The 13774-nt window shown below is 39.8% G+C and overlaps 1 protein-coding gene across 9 annotated transcripts in view; it reads left to right on the plus strand.

Annotated features, from left to right (window-relative positions):
* The window catches only part of CPAMD8 (C3 and PZP like alpha-2-macroglobulin domain containing 8), a 63729-nt gene that overhangs the window by 15321 nt on the left and 34634 nt on the right, over window positions 1-13774 (plus strand). For 7 of the 9 annotated variants that reach the window (XM_055807023.1, XM_055807021.1, XM_055807024.1 and 4 more), the window contains 16 exons: window positions 225-390; window positions 529-581; window positions 1038-1055; window positions 2029-2083; window positions 2218-2331; window positions 3136-3220; window positions 3518-3626; window positions 4098-4325; window positions 4496-4666; window positions 5044-5172; window positions 7438-7627; window positions 8872-9044; window positions 9154-9303; window positions 9417-9578; window positions 11609-11751; window positions 12759-12824. In XM_055807023.1, the coding sequence (XP_055662998.1) occupies window positions 546-581; window positions 1038-1055; window positions 2029-2083; window positions 2218-2331; window positions 3136-3220; window positions 3518-3626; window positions 4098-4325; window positions 4496-4666; window positions 5044-5172; window positions 7438-7627; window positions 8872-9044; window positions 9154-9303; window positions 9417-9578; window positions 11609-11751; window positions 12759-12824 (1829 nt within the window). In that variant the 5' untranslated portion in view covers window positions 225-390; window positions 529-545. Of the gene's footprint in view, window positions 1-224; window positions 391-528; window positions 582-1036; window positions 1056-1381; window positions 1513-2028; window positions 2084-2217; window positions 2332-3135; window positions 3221-3517; window positions 3627-4097; window positions 4326-4495; window positions 4667-5043; window positions 5173-7437; window positions 7628-8871; window positions 9045-9153; window positions 9304-9416; window positions 9579-11608; window positions 11752-12758; window positions 12825-13774 lie in introns of those variants that run through there. The other 2 variants (XM_005244127.4, XM_027796233.2) reach the window with 2 other exon arrangements.

A 13774-nucleotide genomic window follows, 5' to 3' on the forward strand; every position in this document is an offset into this window, starting at 1 on the left:
GATAAAGGGCAGAAGAGAATTTCCTGCCTGTTTTTAGCATGACTTTACCTCCTTTGAAGTTTATACATTGGAAAATATCTAGTATGTTCCTCATTTTCTTTTTATTACTAACACATAGTTGCACTGAACAAGTGCCTGCTCTTTGCTCACTTCAGTGTCAGTTATGTTCCCCAGAAGCGCAAAGGCTTTTCTGTGTCTTCCTCAACTTGTGGTCTGTTTTCTAGGTGCCTTCAGGACTTCGTGGACAAGCACATCTAAAAGTCTGGGGCAACCGGCATTTAGCAGAGGAAGGCTACATTTTTCACAACTATACCACAGTAACCATTGACAGCAAGGGATCATCAGTGTTCATCCAGACTGATAAACCTGTCTATAAGCCCAAGCAGAAGGGTAAAGTGACCTTGGAGAACTTGCCAGATGCTAGGGCTGCTTTCAAGCAAAACTTTTCTTGAGGGTAGATTCTAGGATGAGATATTCTGCTCAGTGTCAGCTGTGATGACTAATAAATTTCCTCTTTTCCTTTTTTAGTGTTGATAAACCTCTTTATGGTGACTTCTGACTTGAGACCAGTCAATGACAGGGTAAAAAAACCTTTTCTTTCACACTGTAAAATATGATGGAATACTTGGCAACCTGTGTTTTATTCTAACGTACATTTAGCAGAAATATAGTTGGATTTTTTTAACCTATTTAGGCATATCTTGGGATTGCTTGTTGTTATTTACAATTTAGTTGGTCACATTACTGATGAAGGAGAATACACGCTTTTGTAACACTAGGAAATATGATGTAACTATGCCAAAGCAGTTAGAATTTTTCAGACTTGCACTTTGTTTAGGTAATGCACGGATATGCAAGGTGTTACTTCTCCACTTGGATGTGTGATTGAAATGTGTGTTTCTCAGGCTAGTTTTACCAAAATAGAGATGTTTAAACTTTGTCACTTTGTGCTGTGTCTCAGCAGTTCATCACAAGAAGCGGAAAAGTAGCTTTGTTTTGTAAAGCTTTTTATTCTCTTTTTTTTTCTTTCCTTTCAGATTGAAGCTTATGTGGTGGTGAGTATCTGTCTGCCAATCATCTAGCATGTATCCTATAGAGGCGCAAGATTCTTGTAGCCTTGAGAGGAACCAGTCATGCGTCTGTGCCTTTTCAAGTCCATTATGGCCATTCCCAACTGTAACCTGTGCAATTATCTCTATCCCTGTGTCTTTAACTGATCTTTGTGTCTTGCTTTTTTTGTTATCATCAACAAATATACTTGTTTTCTACTTCAGTTTCAGAAATCCATTCCCATTTTTCAGCCTGAGAAGAAATTGGCTAGATTCACTGGGGTTAATAAATGTAACAGTCCCACTCAATTTCTCCCTTCTTTTCAATGCAGACACACTCCTATCCTTCATCTGGCTGGGCTGATATAGCAGGGCCATTCTCATCTCTGCACCCAAACATTATGATAGTGGACAATAGAAATTCATGGCAAGGAAAGGGTGCTCCTGTCTTCTTCCTTATGAGGTGAATGAGAGGTTCCTTCTGTGTCTAGTCTTTTTTTTTTTTTTTTTTAAACCATGTGTTTTCTTTAGCTGTCAGCAAGCAGAAGAATTCACCCTCTTGTTTGCATTCAGTCACAGATTTAATGCTGACAAAAACAGCAGGATTAATTTCATCTGACTTAGTCATCTAAAAAATGTCTTGTTAGTTGTACAGCTCCCTTTATTAATAGAAAGAAAGCATCTTCAGAGGCCAGTTCATCCCATCGAAGATAGGTGTCTTATAAGACAGGTGAAAGATCTGTCACTTGACAGTGCTTGTGTGCATTGGTTATAGAAGCAGTGTCCTTAAATGAGTCTGAATTTTAGAATACCCCCTGGTAAAGTATCTTCGGAAAAATTTTGGCAGGTGTTAGTTACATTTGAGCTGTTAGTGAAGTGTATATATTACAAAATGAAGTTCTTTGTTGCAAACTGAGTTAAATGTGTTCGTGATATTCATTTTCACTGTGATGTTTCTCGTTCCTAAACCACTATGCAGGATCCTCGGGGGTCTCGTATGATAGAGTGGAGCAATTTGAAACCATTTTGTTGTGGTAAGTTTCAAATTATTTTTTCTCAGTGTATTGTTGTTTGCCTTTGCTTCTGCTTATACTGAGTTGTGTTCAACAAGCCTTGACAAGGGATGATGAGTGACATGGAGTTCATAGTATGTTGTTTCCTTTTTCAGGTATTGTAAATATGACTTTTCCTTTGTCTGATCAGCCAGTGTTTGGTGAATGGCTCATATTTGCTGAAATGCAGGGGCACACATACAACAAATCCTTTGAAGTTCAGAAATACGGTGAGTTGTATCGAAATCAACTTTGGCTATAACTCAAGTGCATTTGGAAGAACAAAATATTATGAAATGTTCTTACTTGAGATGAAACTTTTAAAAGGTCGTGAGGAAAAACTCTTTAGAGGCTATGTACTTCAGGGGTATAGACATTTGTAACTTAATCAAGCCCTTTGTTCCTGTCCTCCACACTTCATAAAGGACCTGAAATGGGATGTCATATTGTATGATCTATTCATGTAACAAAGATTTAATTTTGCTTTGGAAAACTCTTTAAGATGCTTTCAGTCTGTCAGTGCTTTCCTTGCTTTCCCAGAGCCCTCCTTGAAATTCTGAATTCTTTTTTTTGCTACCCCCTTTTTCAGTCTGAGTCCCTCTGATGAAAGGTGGGCATCGTTACACCCAGCACACAATCTATGACATCTGACCTGATCACACAAGCATTTGTAGACACTGACAACTGCTAATATCTCACCTGTATTCCTAACATATTGTGGAGGAGTCAGTAGCGAGTTGTCCTCTTTACCATGTATCTAAGAGAAACAGCTCAGGCTCAAATCCTGGAACACAGATTCCTCTGAAAAGCAGTAAAAATCTCAGGGTGTTTTGCTAAGGTCGTCTCGCCTAGATGGTCACAGTTTGCGACTTTTGTTGATTCGTTCTCTGCTGAGTTCTGTCCCTTCTAGTGTTAGCTACGCTGCCCTCATCTGACCATAAGCAGCGATCTTGTCAGAGCTGTATATGCTTTTGCTATAACCTGGACAGTAAGATCTCCTTGAAAAGATTCTGTTGTATTTCTTTTCATTGTAGTATTACCAAAGTTTGAGTTGCTGATTGATCCCCCTCGCTACATTCGTGACCTTTCACTCTGTGAAAAAGGAACTGTCCATGCCAGGTAGGAACATGTCCCGGATAAAGTTTCATTGTTACGGACTGTAGTACAGCCACAGGATGGTGCAGTCACTGGAGCTTGAATCTTCTGCAGACTTTTTGGATGCTTTCTGGTCCTTGTCAGAAGTTTTCCTATGTAAGAACCATCATAAAACGTGTTGACAATAACAAGCTGGAAAACATTCTGTGATATTTCTTTCTGTTTTCTAGATGTGCAGGTCACATGGTACTAGCCTTGATATAGTCAGGAAAATGCTGACTGTTATTCTGGAAGTTATTCATTATCTTCTTTTCATTGCAGATATACATTTGGAAAACCAGTGACAGGAAAGTTAATTGTCAATATGACTATAAATGGTGTAGGGTACTACAGGCATGAAGTGGGACACCCTGTCCTCAAGACCACCCAGGTGAGGGAGACCACGGAGTCAGCTGCAAAAAATTACCTGATCTGTACTCTTTGACATTAGTACCAGAGCTCTATTTAATGTTACTGATGGCATATCAGAAAATAAATGAATGAATGCAATAATTGGGTCCAGTGTAATAAAGATATTACGTATATTTACATTGTGTGTTTATGATTTGGGGGGGATGAGAATTTGTTGGCATAGTATTGATCTGGTTTTAGAGCATATAGTGGTGAGGGAGAACATGAGAATGAGGGACTGTGACAGAGCTAGTGGATGGATAAGGGAGGAAAATGAAACTTGCTTGCTTTCTTCCTTGCTTCACCCACTCTCCAATTCATTCACTCCACATCCTTTAAAAATACTGCTGCAAACTCACTATAGCAAGTGCCTACACTTTAGATTTGGCTTCTAGACCCTTTTTGAGTGTGAATGCAAACTTATGTTTCTGTTCCCCAACACACTTTGTAGATTGATGGCTCTGCTGTTTTCAATGTGTGTGTGAAAGACATGATGCCAGCTGATGTTCCAGAACATTTTAGAGGCACAGTCAATATCTGGGCCACGGTGATCAGCTCTGATGGAAGCAAGCAGGTTACATTTGATGACTCAACACCTGTTCAGAAACAGCTGATTGATATCAAGTACTCCAAGGATACCAGAAAACATTTCAAACCTGGACTGCCTTACAAAGGAAAGGTAAGATTAAAAGTAGAGACACTGTCATGTGGCTGATATAAGGTTATACTGACTTCATCCCAGGATGTTATACCATGTTCTGGTGTATTTTTCCCACCTGCTGTTTCTGTCCTTGACTGGAATTGCCTATAATGTAAAAACTGTTGTTCTGTAAATGAAACACTGTGTAGGTAGAAGTCACTTACCCTGATGGAAGTCCAGCTAACAAAGTCACTATCCGAATTAAAGCTGAACTCACACCAAAGGACAACGTTTATACAAGTGAACTGGTATCAAGAAATGGCCTGGTGGAGTTTGAAATCCCCTCCATCCCTACAGCTGCCCAATATGTCTGGCTGGAGGTGGGTCAAAGCTCTTTATAGGATTAGTGGGCTTTAACATAACTAATTTGTCAAACCTGCACTTTATAAATCAGTGCTACAAACAGGAAATCGGTGCCTTTTAGCTTCAACTTCTTGATTTAACTGCAGCAAACACTTGCTTTGTTTCTTGCTGCCAATAGAACTGGTGTTGATAACCATCATGAAAAGATGCTTCTTGGAATACAGCTTAACATATAGTAGTAAGGGTCTAGGATTTGGAGAGTAGTGTTGCTATGTAAGGATGACAAGAGATGAAGAGCTGGAAAGTATAAAATGGGAGATGGGGATACAATGTAAGAAGAGAGTACATCAGGCTTTCTATGTATGCGTAACATTCAGATGTAACTTTTGTTAAGACCAAAGTGACTGCGATTGATGGGAAACCATCTGGGGATCAGTATCTGCCAAACTACTTGTCCATCAGTAGCTGGTACTCGCCCAGCAAGTGTCACATCCAGCTCCAGGCACCAGATAAACCTTTCCAGGTATGTAGTCTTCATATTCAATTGTGGCAAAAACTGCATTTCTTGGCTTAAAGTACTTTGTTCTAATTAAATATTTCTAGCCATTTCTGTTTCTGGGATCCTGGACTGTTATTGTTTCCACTACAAAGTCTGAAGTAGCTGCATTTCAGCCACCAAATAAATAATTGTTCGATGTGGGCTGCACTTGGCTCTAAACAAAAAATACCTTTGATGCTTTGCACAGCACCTCATTCTCCTTTGTGCTGTGCAGACAGGGGAGAGAGGGTGAATACAGGTGCTGGCAACGTCTAAGTTTTTCATATTTGAATATATGTTCTGTGCATCTCGGTAACATTTACATATGAATTGCTCAGTGAAAATTACATGCTTTAGTTCAAGTCAACAAATGTTGAAAGATTGGAAGTGATACTAGTAGGAATAGCTCAATTACTGAAGGTCCAGATTAGGTCTGTGTAGTCTCATTAGAACTTCCAGTTTAAATCTCAGCTGGATCTATTTATTCTTCCAGTTATCGAACTATGACCATAGTTATCTTGTCATCTTTTGTAGTTTTTGTAGGTGCCTCTCTAGAAATGTAGTCCTTCCAAATAATTGTTGTTGTGGCCTCTCTCCTAAAGGAAAGATCTGATTTAACCATGATTCCTGTTGCATATTGTTTTACTGTGGGTTGTTTAGGGTTTGTTCTCTTCCCAAGAAGATATGCTGTGGGTCTGCATATTGCTTTGCAGAAAAAAAACCTGTGGGTTTTGGCAATATACACACTTAGATTTCCATTGTGAGCAGATCCGTCAGGTTGGTTTCAGACTCTTGGTATCCAAATAAGAGCAATTTTTTTTAATCATTGCATTTCATGGAAGTTTAATGGCTAATTAATCTTTTACAAGTTTCCTGAGGTATGGAAAGGGGATTATACACTGCTAATCTGGACACATCGTTCTTATTATAACTTGATTAGAACTAATTCTTCTGTGGGAAAGCTAGGAGCTGGATGACCAGCTGATGGTAGGAACTGTTTCCCTGCTTTGCCAGCTCTTACTGGGTGTTCCAATTAGCTACATTCATTTTTTAATTAATTATTTCATCATTTGCACTGGGGAATTCTTAATACTTCAAATATTTAATGTCACGAGGCACTTCTTGGCCTCTATGGCATTCTTACTGTATTTAACCATTAGCAGCTCCTTGTATTCAAGTCCTTGCCATTTCAGTTTGTACCATATATACTTTCTGGAAAGATGACACTGTAAGTGGAGGTTTTCTGAAAGATTTCATCAGGATTTAATATTGCTGTTCAGCCTTAACAGTCTTAGTTGGGCAGTGCTATGCTTTAAAATGGCAGGAGGGTCAGGAGTGGAAGTTGCTGAAGAAACCATAGTTAACACAAGTGTTAGCTGCTCCTCATATCCCAGAAGCAAGAAGTTTGTGTTCCTAGGAAAGTCGTCTCCTTCGTGGAGGGCTTATTACTTAGCCAGACATGACCCAGTCCTAATCCCGTGACTGCACACTGATGCCTGTGCTGTTGGGATTGGCAGTATTTGGGGGGTTTGTCTCAGGGTATTCAGTACTTGGTGAGTACCTCTGGCTGTAGGACTTCAGTGCACAAAAAGTGCAGGAAGTCAGTGTGTTGCTCTGAAGCCTATTGCAGTCATCAAATGAGTTTACCCAGAAAAAAGCAGCTCTCTTCTCATTTATTTATGTGTTTGACAGCTCCTTGAGTGCTAGACTTGCAAATTAATATCAAGACTTGTGTAATTTGGAAGTATTTTTCCTCAGATCTATTTCCAGTAATTTCATGCCACGCTTGGTTATGTTTGAATTAGTATTTGCCATATGAAAGTAATCACCATGTATAATCTCAGTTCAACTGCAAAGACTATCAAATGCACATCTCTTCCCACCCCCAACCCATCTCTTTCTTTTTTGGGCTGGACTGCTGAAGAGGTGTCTAAAATTCAACCAATTCTGACAGCTGCTCCATGCCAAAAGGCTTAACTTTCAGGATTCCAGAGATTCCTTTATTGTTTCATTAATGCATGCAACCCCCCAGCCCATTCTCCTGTTAGATCTGCAGGGAGTGAAGAGCTGAGCACAGACCCCTATTTATTGTGAAAAAAGTTCATGAAAACAGTGCTAATGTAGTATACGTTTCTTAACAGCGGGGTCATGTCTCGTGTGGACTGAAACCCAAATAGATTTCTGTGCTTTATACATTAAAGCATGCATTGTAACAGACCAGATCTTTTGCTTTTCTGTCTCTGGGTGCAGGTAGGAGAGGAGGCATGGATTGCAGTGAAGTCCACATGTCCTTGCAACTTCACTCTACATTATGAAGTGGCATCACGAGGCAACATTGTCCTTTCAGGACTGCAGCCCAGTAACATCACCCAGCAGAGGAGCAAAAGAGCCACCTTTCCCTTTGAGAAGAACATTGATATCGCACACTTCCCAGGAACAGGTAGCTAGCATCAGAAATGCAAACTCACCCCTGTTTTCAGGGAAAAACAAACTTTCTGCAAACCTAAGTATCCTCTTTTTTTGAATTTGGTGGTCCTTAAAGGGCACAGAATAATTTTGTGCAAGAAAAATACCGATCCATTGCACACATAGTCATAGGAACAAGGTAAGTTTCTCCAAGAGGGGTAATTCTTGCAGAGTTTTCTCTAGTCTTTCTGTAGCTTCTCTGTTAAAACCCCTCTAGTTTAATATGCTTGGCTTGGGATCAGCTGAGTAGCAGGGAAGCGTATGATGGGGCTGGGGCAATGTACTAAGCTGGTTGAGCTTAAAACTAGGAAGAGAACATAGATGGAGTGGTAGCAGCAATCAGGCTAAAGGAGAAGATCGTTCAGTCAGCATGGGAAGCGAAATGAAGTGTGGCCTCCTAGTTTGTGCAAGGAATAACAGAAAGATACAAATCTGGGGAATTCAGGGAACTGGGGATAAAGAATGGTGTGCATGGGAAGATGCATACAACAGTCTGTCTATCCTAGCAACATGTGCAATAGCAGCCAGTTTCAGATAATTTGGTAAAAAGTAAAAGAAACTTTCCTAGATGTGCCCACCCAGCTTCTGGTAACCAGTGGTTTAAGAATTTGTAATGACTTTCTTCACCGAAGGTTGGTTCTGAGCTGTTGTATTTAAAGATTGCCCAGAGGCACACTGGTTGCTCCATCATTGGAAGTGTTAAAGGCCAGGGCCTGGACTGGGCTTTGAGCAACCTGATCTAGTGAAAGATGTCCTTGCCCGAGGCAGGGGGCTTGGAACTAGATGATTCTTAAAGGTCCCTTCTAAGCCAAACTGTTCTATGATTCTATTTAACTGCTGCTGGTGAAATGATGCATAATCCTTTTTCAAACCCATTAATACTTTTTCTCTCTGCAGTGTTCTGCAGCAATGGATACTTTTCTTGTTTATTTTAAATGGCTTGATAACTTAATTGTGTATTTCCTTGGGTTTATGGCAGGCAAAACACTGGGTAGTCAATCTCTACCCACCTTCTCCATATTGCTCATTATGTTATGGGTGCTAATTGTCTGTCAGCTTTCACAAAGAAAAGAAAAAGGGAAAAGATTCTGAGTTCAAGAAGAGTTTGTGAAGGATGCAAGTCCTGGATGTAAAGTTCTGCGCCTTGCAGCATTTGAATAGGGAGGAAGAGAGTGATTTTGATAAATGAAACTGTCCCTTTTACAATTTATTTTTTAGCACCTACCAGTACCCCTGCAGCAGAGGTTGAAGTCTGCATGACATTCCTCCGTTTCTCAGTAGTTCACAACATGGCTCCCTTGGGCCGTCTTCTGGTGTATTATGTCAGGGAGAATGGAGAAGGGGTCACAGACAGCCTGCAGTTCACTGTGAAGTCCTCCTTTGAAAATCAGGTATTGGCAATGTAGCTAGTGGAGAGGAAGGGGTGGTGTCTTGTTACTCTTTGTAGTTCTGTCTGCTGATTTTGAGTCAAGATAATTGGATTTAATGTTAAATTCTTAGGTTTCTGTGGCTCTCTCGGCAAATGAAACAAGACCTGGTGATGTTGTGAACATCAAGGTCAGAGCTGCAAAATCAAGCTGTGTCTGCATTGCCACTGTGGATAAGAGTGTCTACCTGCTGAAGACAGGTTTTCAGCTGACAGCCAGTCAGGTAAAAGGAAGCTTAAGGCACTGATGTCTTTCTGTTAGTACCACTAAATGCACTTTACCTTTAGTTAGTAGCCTTTATACCGAAGGACAGCAGTCTCTTCCCTTTCCCTGCAGGTGTTTCAGGAGCTTGCAGAGTACGATGTATCTGATGCTTTTGGAGCTCCAAAGGAAGAAGGGCACTTCTGGTGGCCAGGCATGTCCTCACGTAGACGCCGTAGATCTTCTGTGTTTCCCTGGCACTGGGACATCACCAAGGATGCTCGCTTCGCGTTTACAGTAGGAAGAATCAGCCTCACTTCTCTATGGAGTGTCTTTTTTACTTTTATGTTTGCAGGATAATTTTCAGCTCTGTAGGCCATTGTGGGTTTTTTTTCATATCAGAGCTGTTTCTGCTGGGGGGTAGGCTGAAAAGTGATTTCTGAGAACAGAGAGTACAGCTGCAGCAAAAATCGTGGAGAAATGTGTTTTGATTTTGGCCAATCTTGATGAGAGGGCCAGATATCCTGTTGGGTGAAGTAATTCATGCTGATGCTCTGGAAAATTAGACAAGGGACCAGAAGATTCTTCCAGTCATGGGTGAGCTAGCAGATCCCTTCTGCAGTTACTTTGACAGGGAAGGAAGGTGGGATGTGAGTCTTTCCTTATAGCCTTTTCACTTTTAAACTGTTCTCTGGAAATCCTTTAAACTTCTTTCCTGCCCTAGTTCAGAAAGCTTCTGTGGCCATCTGTGTTGAAAGGTCAGTAATGTTTTCTTTTTATCCTTTGTCTGGTTGTTACTTAAATGCCATATATTTAGGCAGTTGTGTTGGTTGGTGTCTTTCAATAGTTAAACTTTGTCAGATTTTAAAAATCTTATTTCCTTTGGTCTGTGCCATGTATTTGCATCAGCATTCAGGCTGAGCACTTAAAACAAGTTAGGTTTGTTGGGTTTTTTTAATGTACTCACGCACTAATGCATTTCTTCACTGCTTTGGATACTAACAATGAAGTCCTTTAAGGTAAAACCAGTTCGGTCATCTCTAAGTTTTAAAAGACATGCTACTATGTTTCCATTAGCTTCTTGCTTTCCTTTTGATTAAAATGATTTTTACCTGATCTATTTGAAAAGTTCTGTTCATTAGCCTCTTTCTTCCCTTCCTACAGTTGCACAGTAGAGTCCATCCAACCTTGCAGACTCTGCTGACATCCTACCTCTTTGCCTTCCATGCTGCTGCAGCATGTAATCTCTGTTCCCTGGCTATGTGAAGCTGTAAGGACATGCCACATGGAAGGCCATGCTATGCATGTTACATGTTTTGTATTCTTTACATAGGCTTTTACTACTTGCTGCTCTTAAAGCCTAGAGAGCCAGTGTCACAGGTCTGATGTTTTATGTTCTTTCCATTTTTAATCCACCTACCTGCTAATAATAATGAGCCTTGATTCCTTCAGATCCTCTGTCTCTTCATTCTTTGTCCTTTTTAGCTAAATTGTTCTGTGTTGTCTTAAATCCCATAGGCTTCCACATACTCCCCCAATGCCTCAATTAAATCCTCATTACTATCCACTGCTGCAGGAGTTGCTGCTGCTTCTCTCTCTGTGATCTCTTGGGGTTTTGTTCTGAAGGTTTTTTCCTCTTACCAAGAGGTGTAAACTCTTGGGAAAAGATACATATGTTAATAGCTGGTATGTATGCATTGCTGTGTACATGATTAGTAATAATTGGATGTGTATGTGAAAAGAACAAAGCTCATACTCCCTTTGGTGTTTGGGAACTACTGTCTCTTATGAATAAGTGCATTTAGGGGACAGAGCTGGCAGACAGCTTTTTTATGAATTCTGTATTTTTACTGTGAAGCTATGTGGACAGTTTCCATTTTGCTTGGCATTCCTGGTAGTGCAGGATTGGTGATGTCTGATGTGAGAGCTGCCTGCTAACTGCAGCAGAACACACTGGAAACTTTTAGGAAGGGTAAAAAGCGGTAATGTAATTTTCTAGGGGAAAAATATGTGTAATAATTTTTCACCTGTAGCTGCCTGGCAGTTACACACACCCAGTAACGTTAGATATTGGTTTAAATACTTTTTCCAAGCAAATAAGAGCTTTCAAATAAAACCTCTGCCTATAAAGTGCCTATTTTCACATTAGCAGTCATTTTTAGATAAAGTTTTAAAAAATCCTCAAGTTTCAATTGCAATTTACCCCATAAACGTTGGAATAGGGTTGGGGAATTCTATTCAGAAAAGTTTTTATTGGTATATGTTTAATTTTTAAAAAAAAATTTTCCCCTTGCTTTTGTTTTGTGGTCTTCATTTCTATTGTCTAGGAAACCGGCTTGGTTGTAATGACTGATATAGTGAGCTTAAACCACAGACAGAATGGAGGCATGTACACAGATGAGGCTGTTCCAGCTTTTCAGCCACATACTGGGACGTTGGTGGCTACAATGCATTCTAAAATAACACCAAGGTAACATTTTTATTGTAATGCATATTGTCTATGTTACTCTTAGCTATTCTTTTTCTGTATTCTACTTCCATGCTGTATTCTACTGATTTCTACTTCCATGCTGCCAGGAATCTGTTTGGTTTAGACAAGGTGGTGGTGGGGAAACTCTTCCATTTTCTTGACAGACCTAACAAAAATTATAACTGACACTGCTTTGTTAAATTGAAATTAGTCCTGGAAAAATGCAAAGTAACATTCTTCAAGATGATCATTTGAATCTTTTTGCATATCTTGGTTTTCGGTCGATTAGTTGTTGCTTCTCAATATTTGCAAGCTAGCACTTGTTTTGCAGAGTTGCTCATTGCTCATTATTTTGACCATTCAGCTGGTGGTCAAAATAAATAAAATGACAGACAGCATGAGGAAAAAGTCATGAAGTGCTGTGACTAATGCTGCAACTGAGGATGTGCCTTCCCTTTGTATTCTGAACCACCTGGTGGCCTCTTAGCAAAGTTTTGGAGGTTAGTTAAGAAAAAGATAATGAAGCATGCCAGCTGTAGAAAAATGGACTAAATTATGAAAATATTAGAGATAAGGCAATTCCAAGAGAAGAAACTGAGGGGAATATAAAGTAGTGATTGTAGTAACTACTATTAGCAAGGCCACATCATGATATCATGGGAAGTCACATGCTCTATATGCTTCCTTTGATTTTGCTTGGTGTAAGAATGTAGATTGTAAAACTTTTTTCTGAGATTATATATGCTAGTTTTTAAGGTTATCTTGTTTATCGTATTTTTTTCTATGTCTCCAGACTGTTTGATGTGTGTGTGCACAATGGGATCATTTGGAAAGACACTAATTTGTGTTATGAATGATACACCAGTTCACTTTCCAATGATTCTGTACTAGCTAGAGTTTTGATGGGTCATGTGAGCTGCATTCAAGTGACAACACTGACTTACTAGTTGCTGTTAAAACCATCTTGTTAAAATAATTAATTGTCAAGGATCTATTTCTTGTTGCAGCAGAGCAGAGAAGAGAAAAAGAACCTTCTTTCCTGAAACGTGGATTTGGCGCTGCTTCAATGTCAGGTATTGACAGGGTATTTCCTTAATATGTCAGGTATTGACAGGGAATTTCCTTAATTTTGTCTAGAGGGTTATATACTCTTCAGCTACAGGAAACAAAGCTCTTTAAAACCTATACTCTTCAGCTACAGGAAACAAAGCTCTTTAAAACCTGCTGGAGTTACAGTGGCATTCTCTGGTATTTTTTGGTGTTGTTGCTTTTGTTTATTACTGCTTTAATCAATACACTTTCTTTGTAACATTTAATCTGTTCTTGAAGTGTATTCAATTACTGCAGGTTGAACCTTTTGGTTGTGACTACATTGCAACCCATGTATAATTCACCATGGTGTCACAAGCAGAGGAGAATCTTCAGGGAAGAAAAGGAGCAATGGTTTGGTTCAACACATGTCTAGCTTTTACTCATTTATGGAAAGGGTGTTACTGAAGAGCAAGTGAGGATATAGGTTTGCAGTGATAAGCTGTTGTGAGGAAATACTCATTACATAAGCTTGCCTCACAGTAAATGCAAGTCAGACTGCTCTTGCAATAAAAAGGGACTGTAAGATATAAAGTGATGTTGCATTTCTAGCTCTATGCTAAAATTGTCATATGAACCAGAATTCTGTGCACCACATAAGACAGTGAAGGGTAATGGGAAGTCTTGCTAGCGTTCACAGTTAAGAGGCAAGACCAGCCCCTCTGAAGTTCCAGTTTACCTTTATGGAGGGGGATGAGTTGGGTCTGGGTTTGTGTTTGGACCCTAGGGTAACCCAGAAAGGTCAGCTTCAGTGAGTGCTACTGTTTTTTGTCCTTTTCACCCCTATTCTAGCATCAATTGCTCTGTATGCTGTAGGGGAAAGTGATCCCAGAGTAATATGTGTGAGTAGCTGGAGGCAGAATAGCTGCATCTGTAAATCCTCTTATAGCCTAACCATGCACTGGTGAGTATTCTATATTGATTGCTTTTTAAA

The sequence above is a fragment of the Falco peregrinus genome, chromosome 5 (assembly GCF_023634155.1).
Source record: "Falco peregrinus isolate bFalPer1 chromosome 5, bFalPer1.pri, whole genome shotgun sequence".
Lineage (NCBI taxonomy): Eukaryota > Metazoa > Chordata > Aves > Falconiformes > Falconidae > Falco > Falco peregrinus.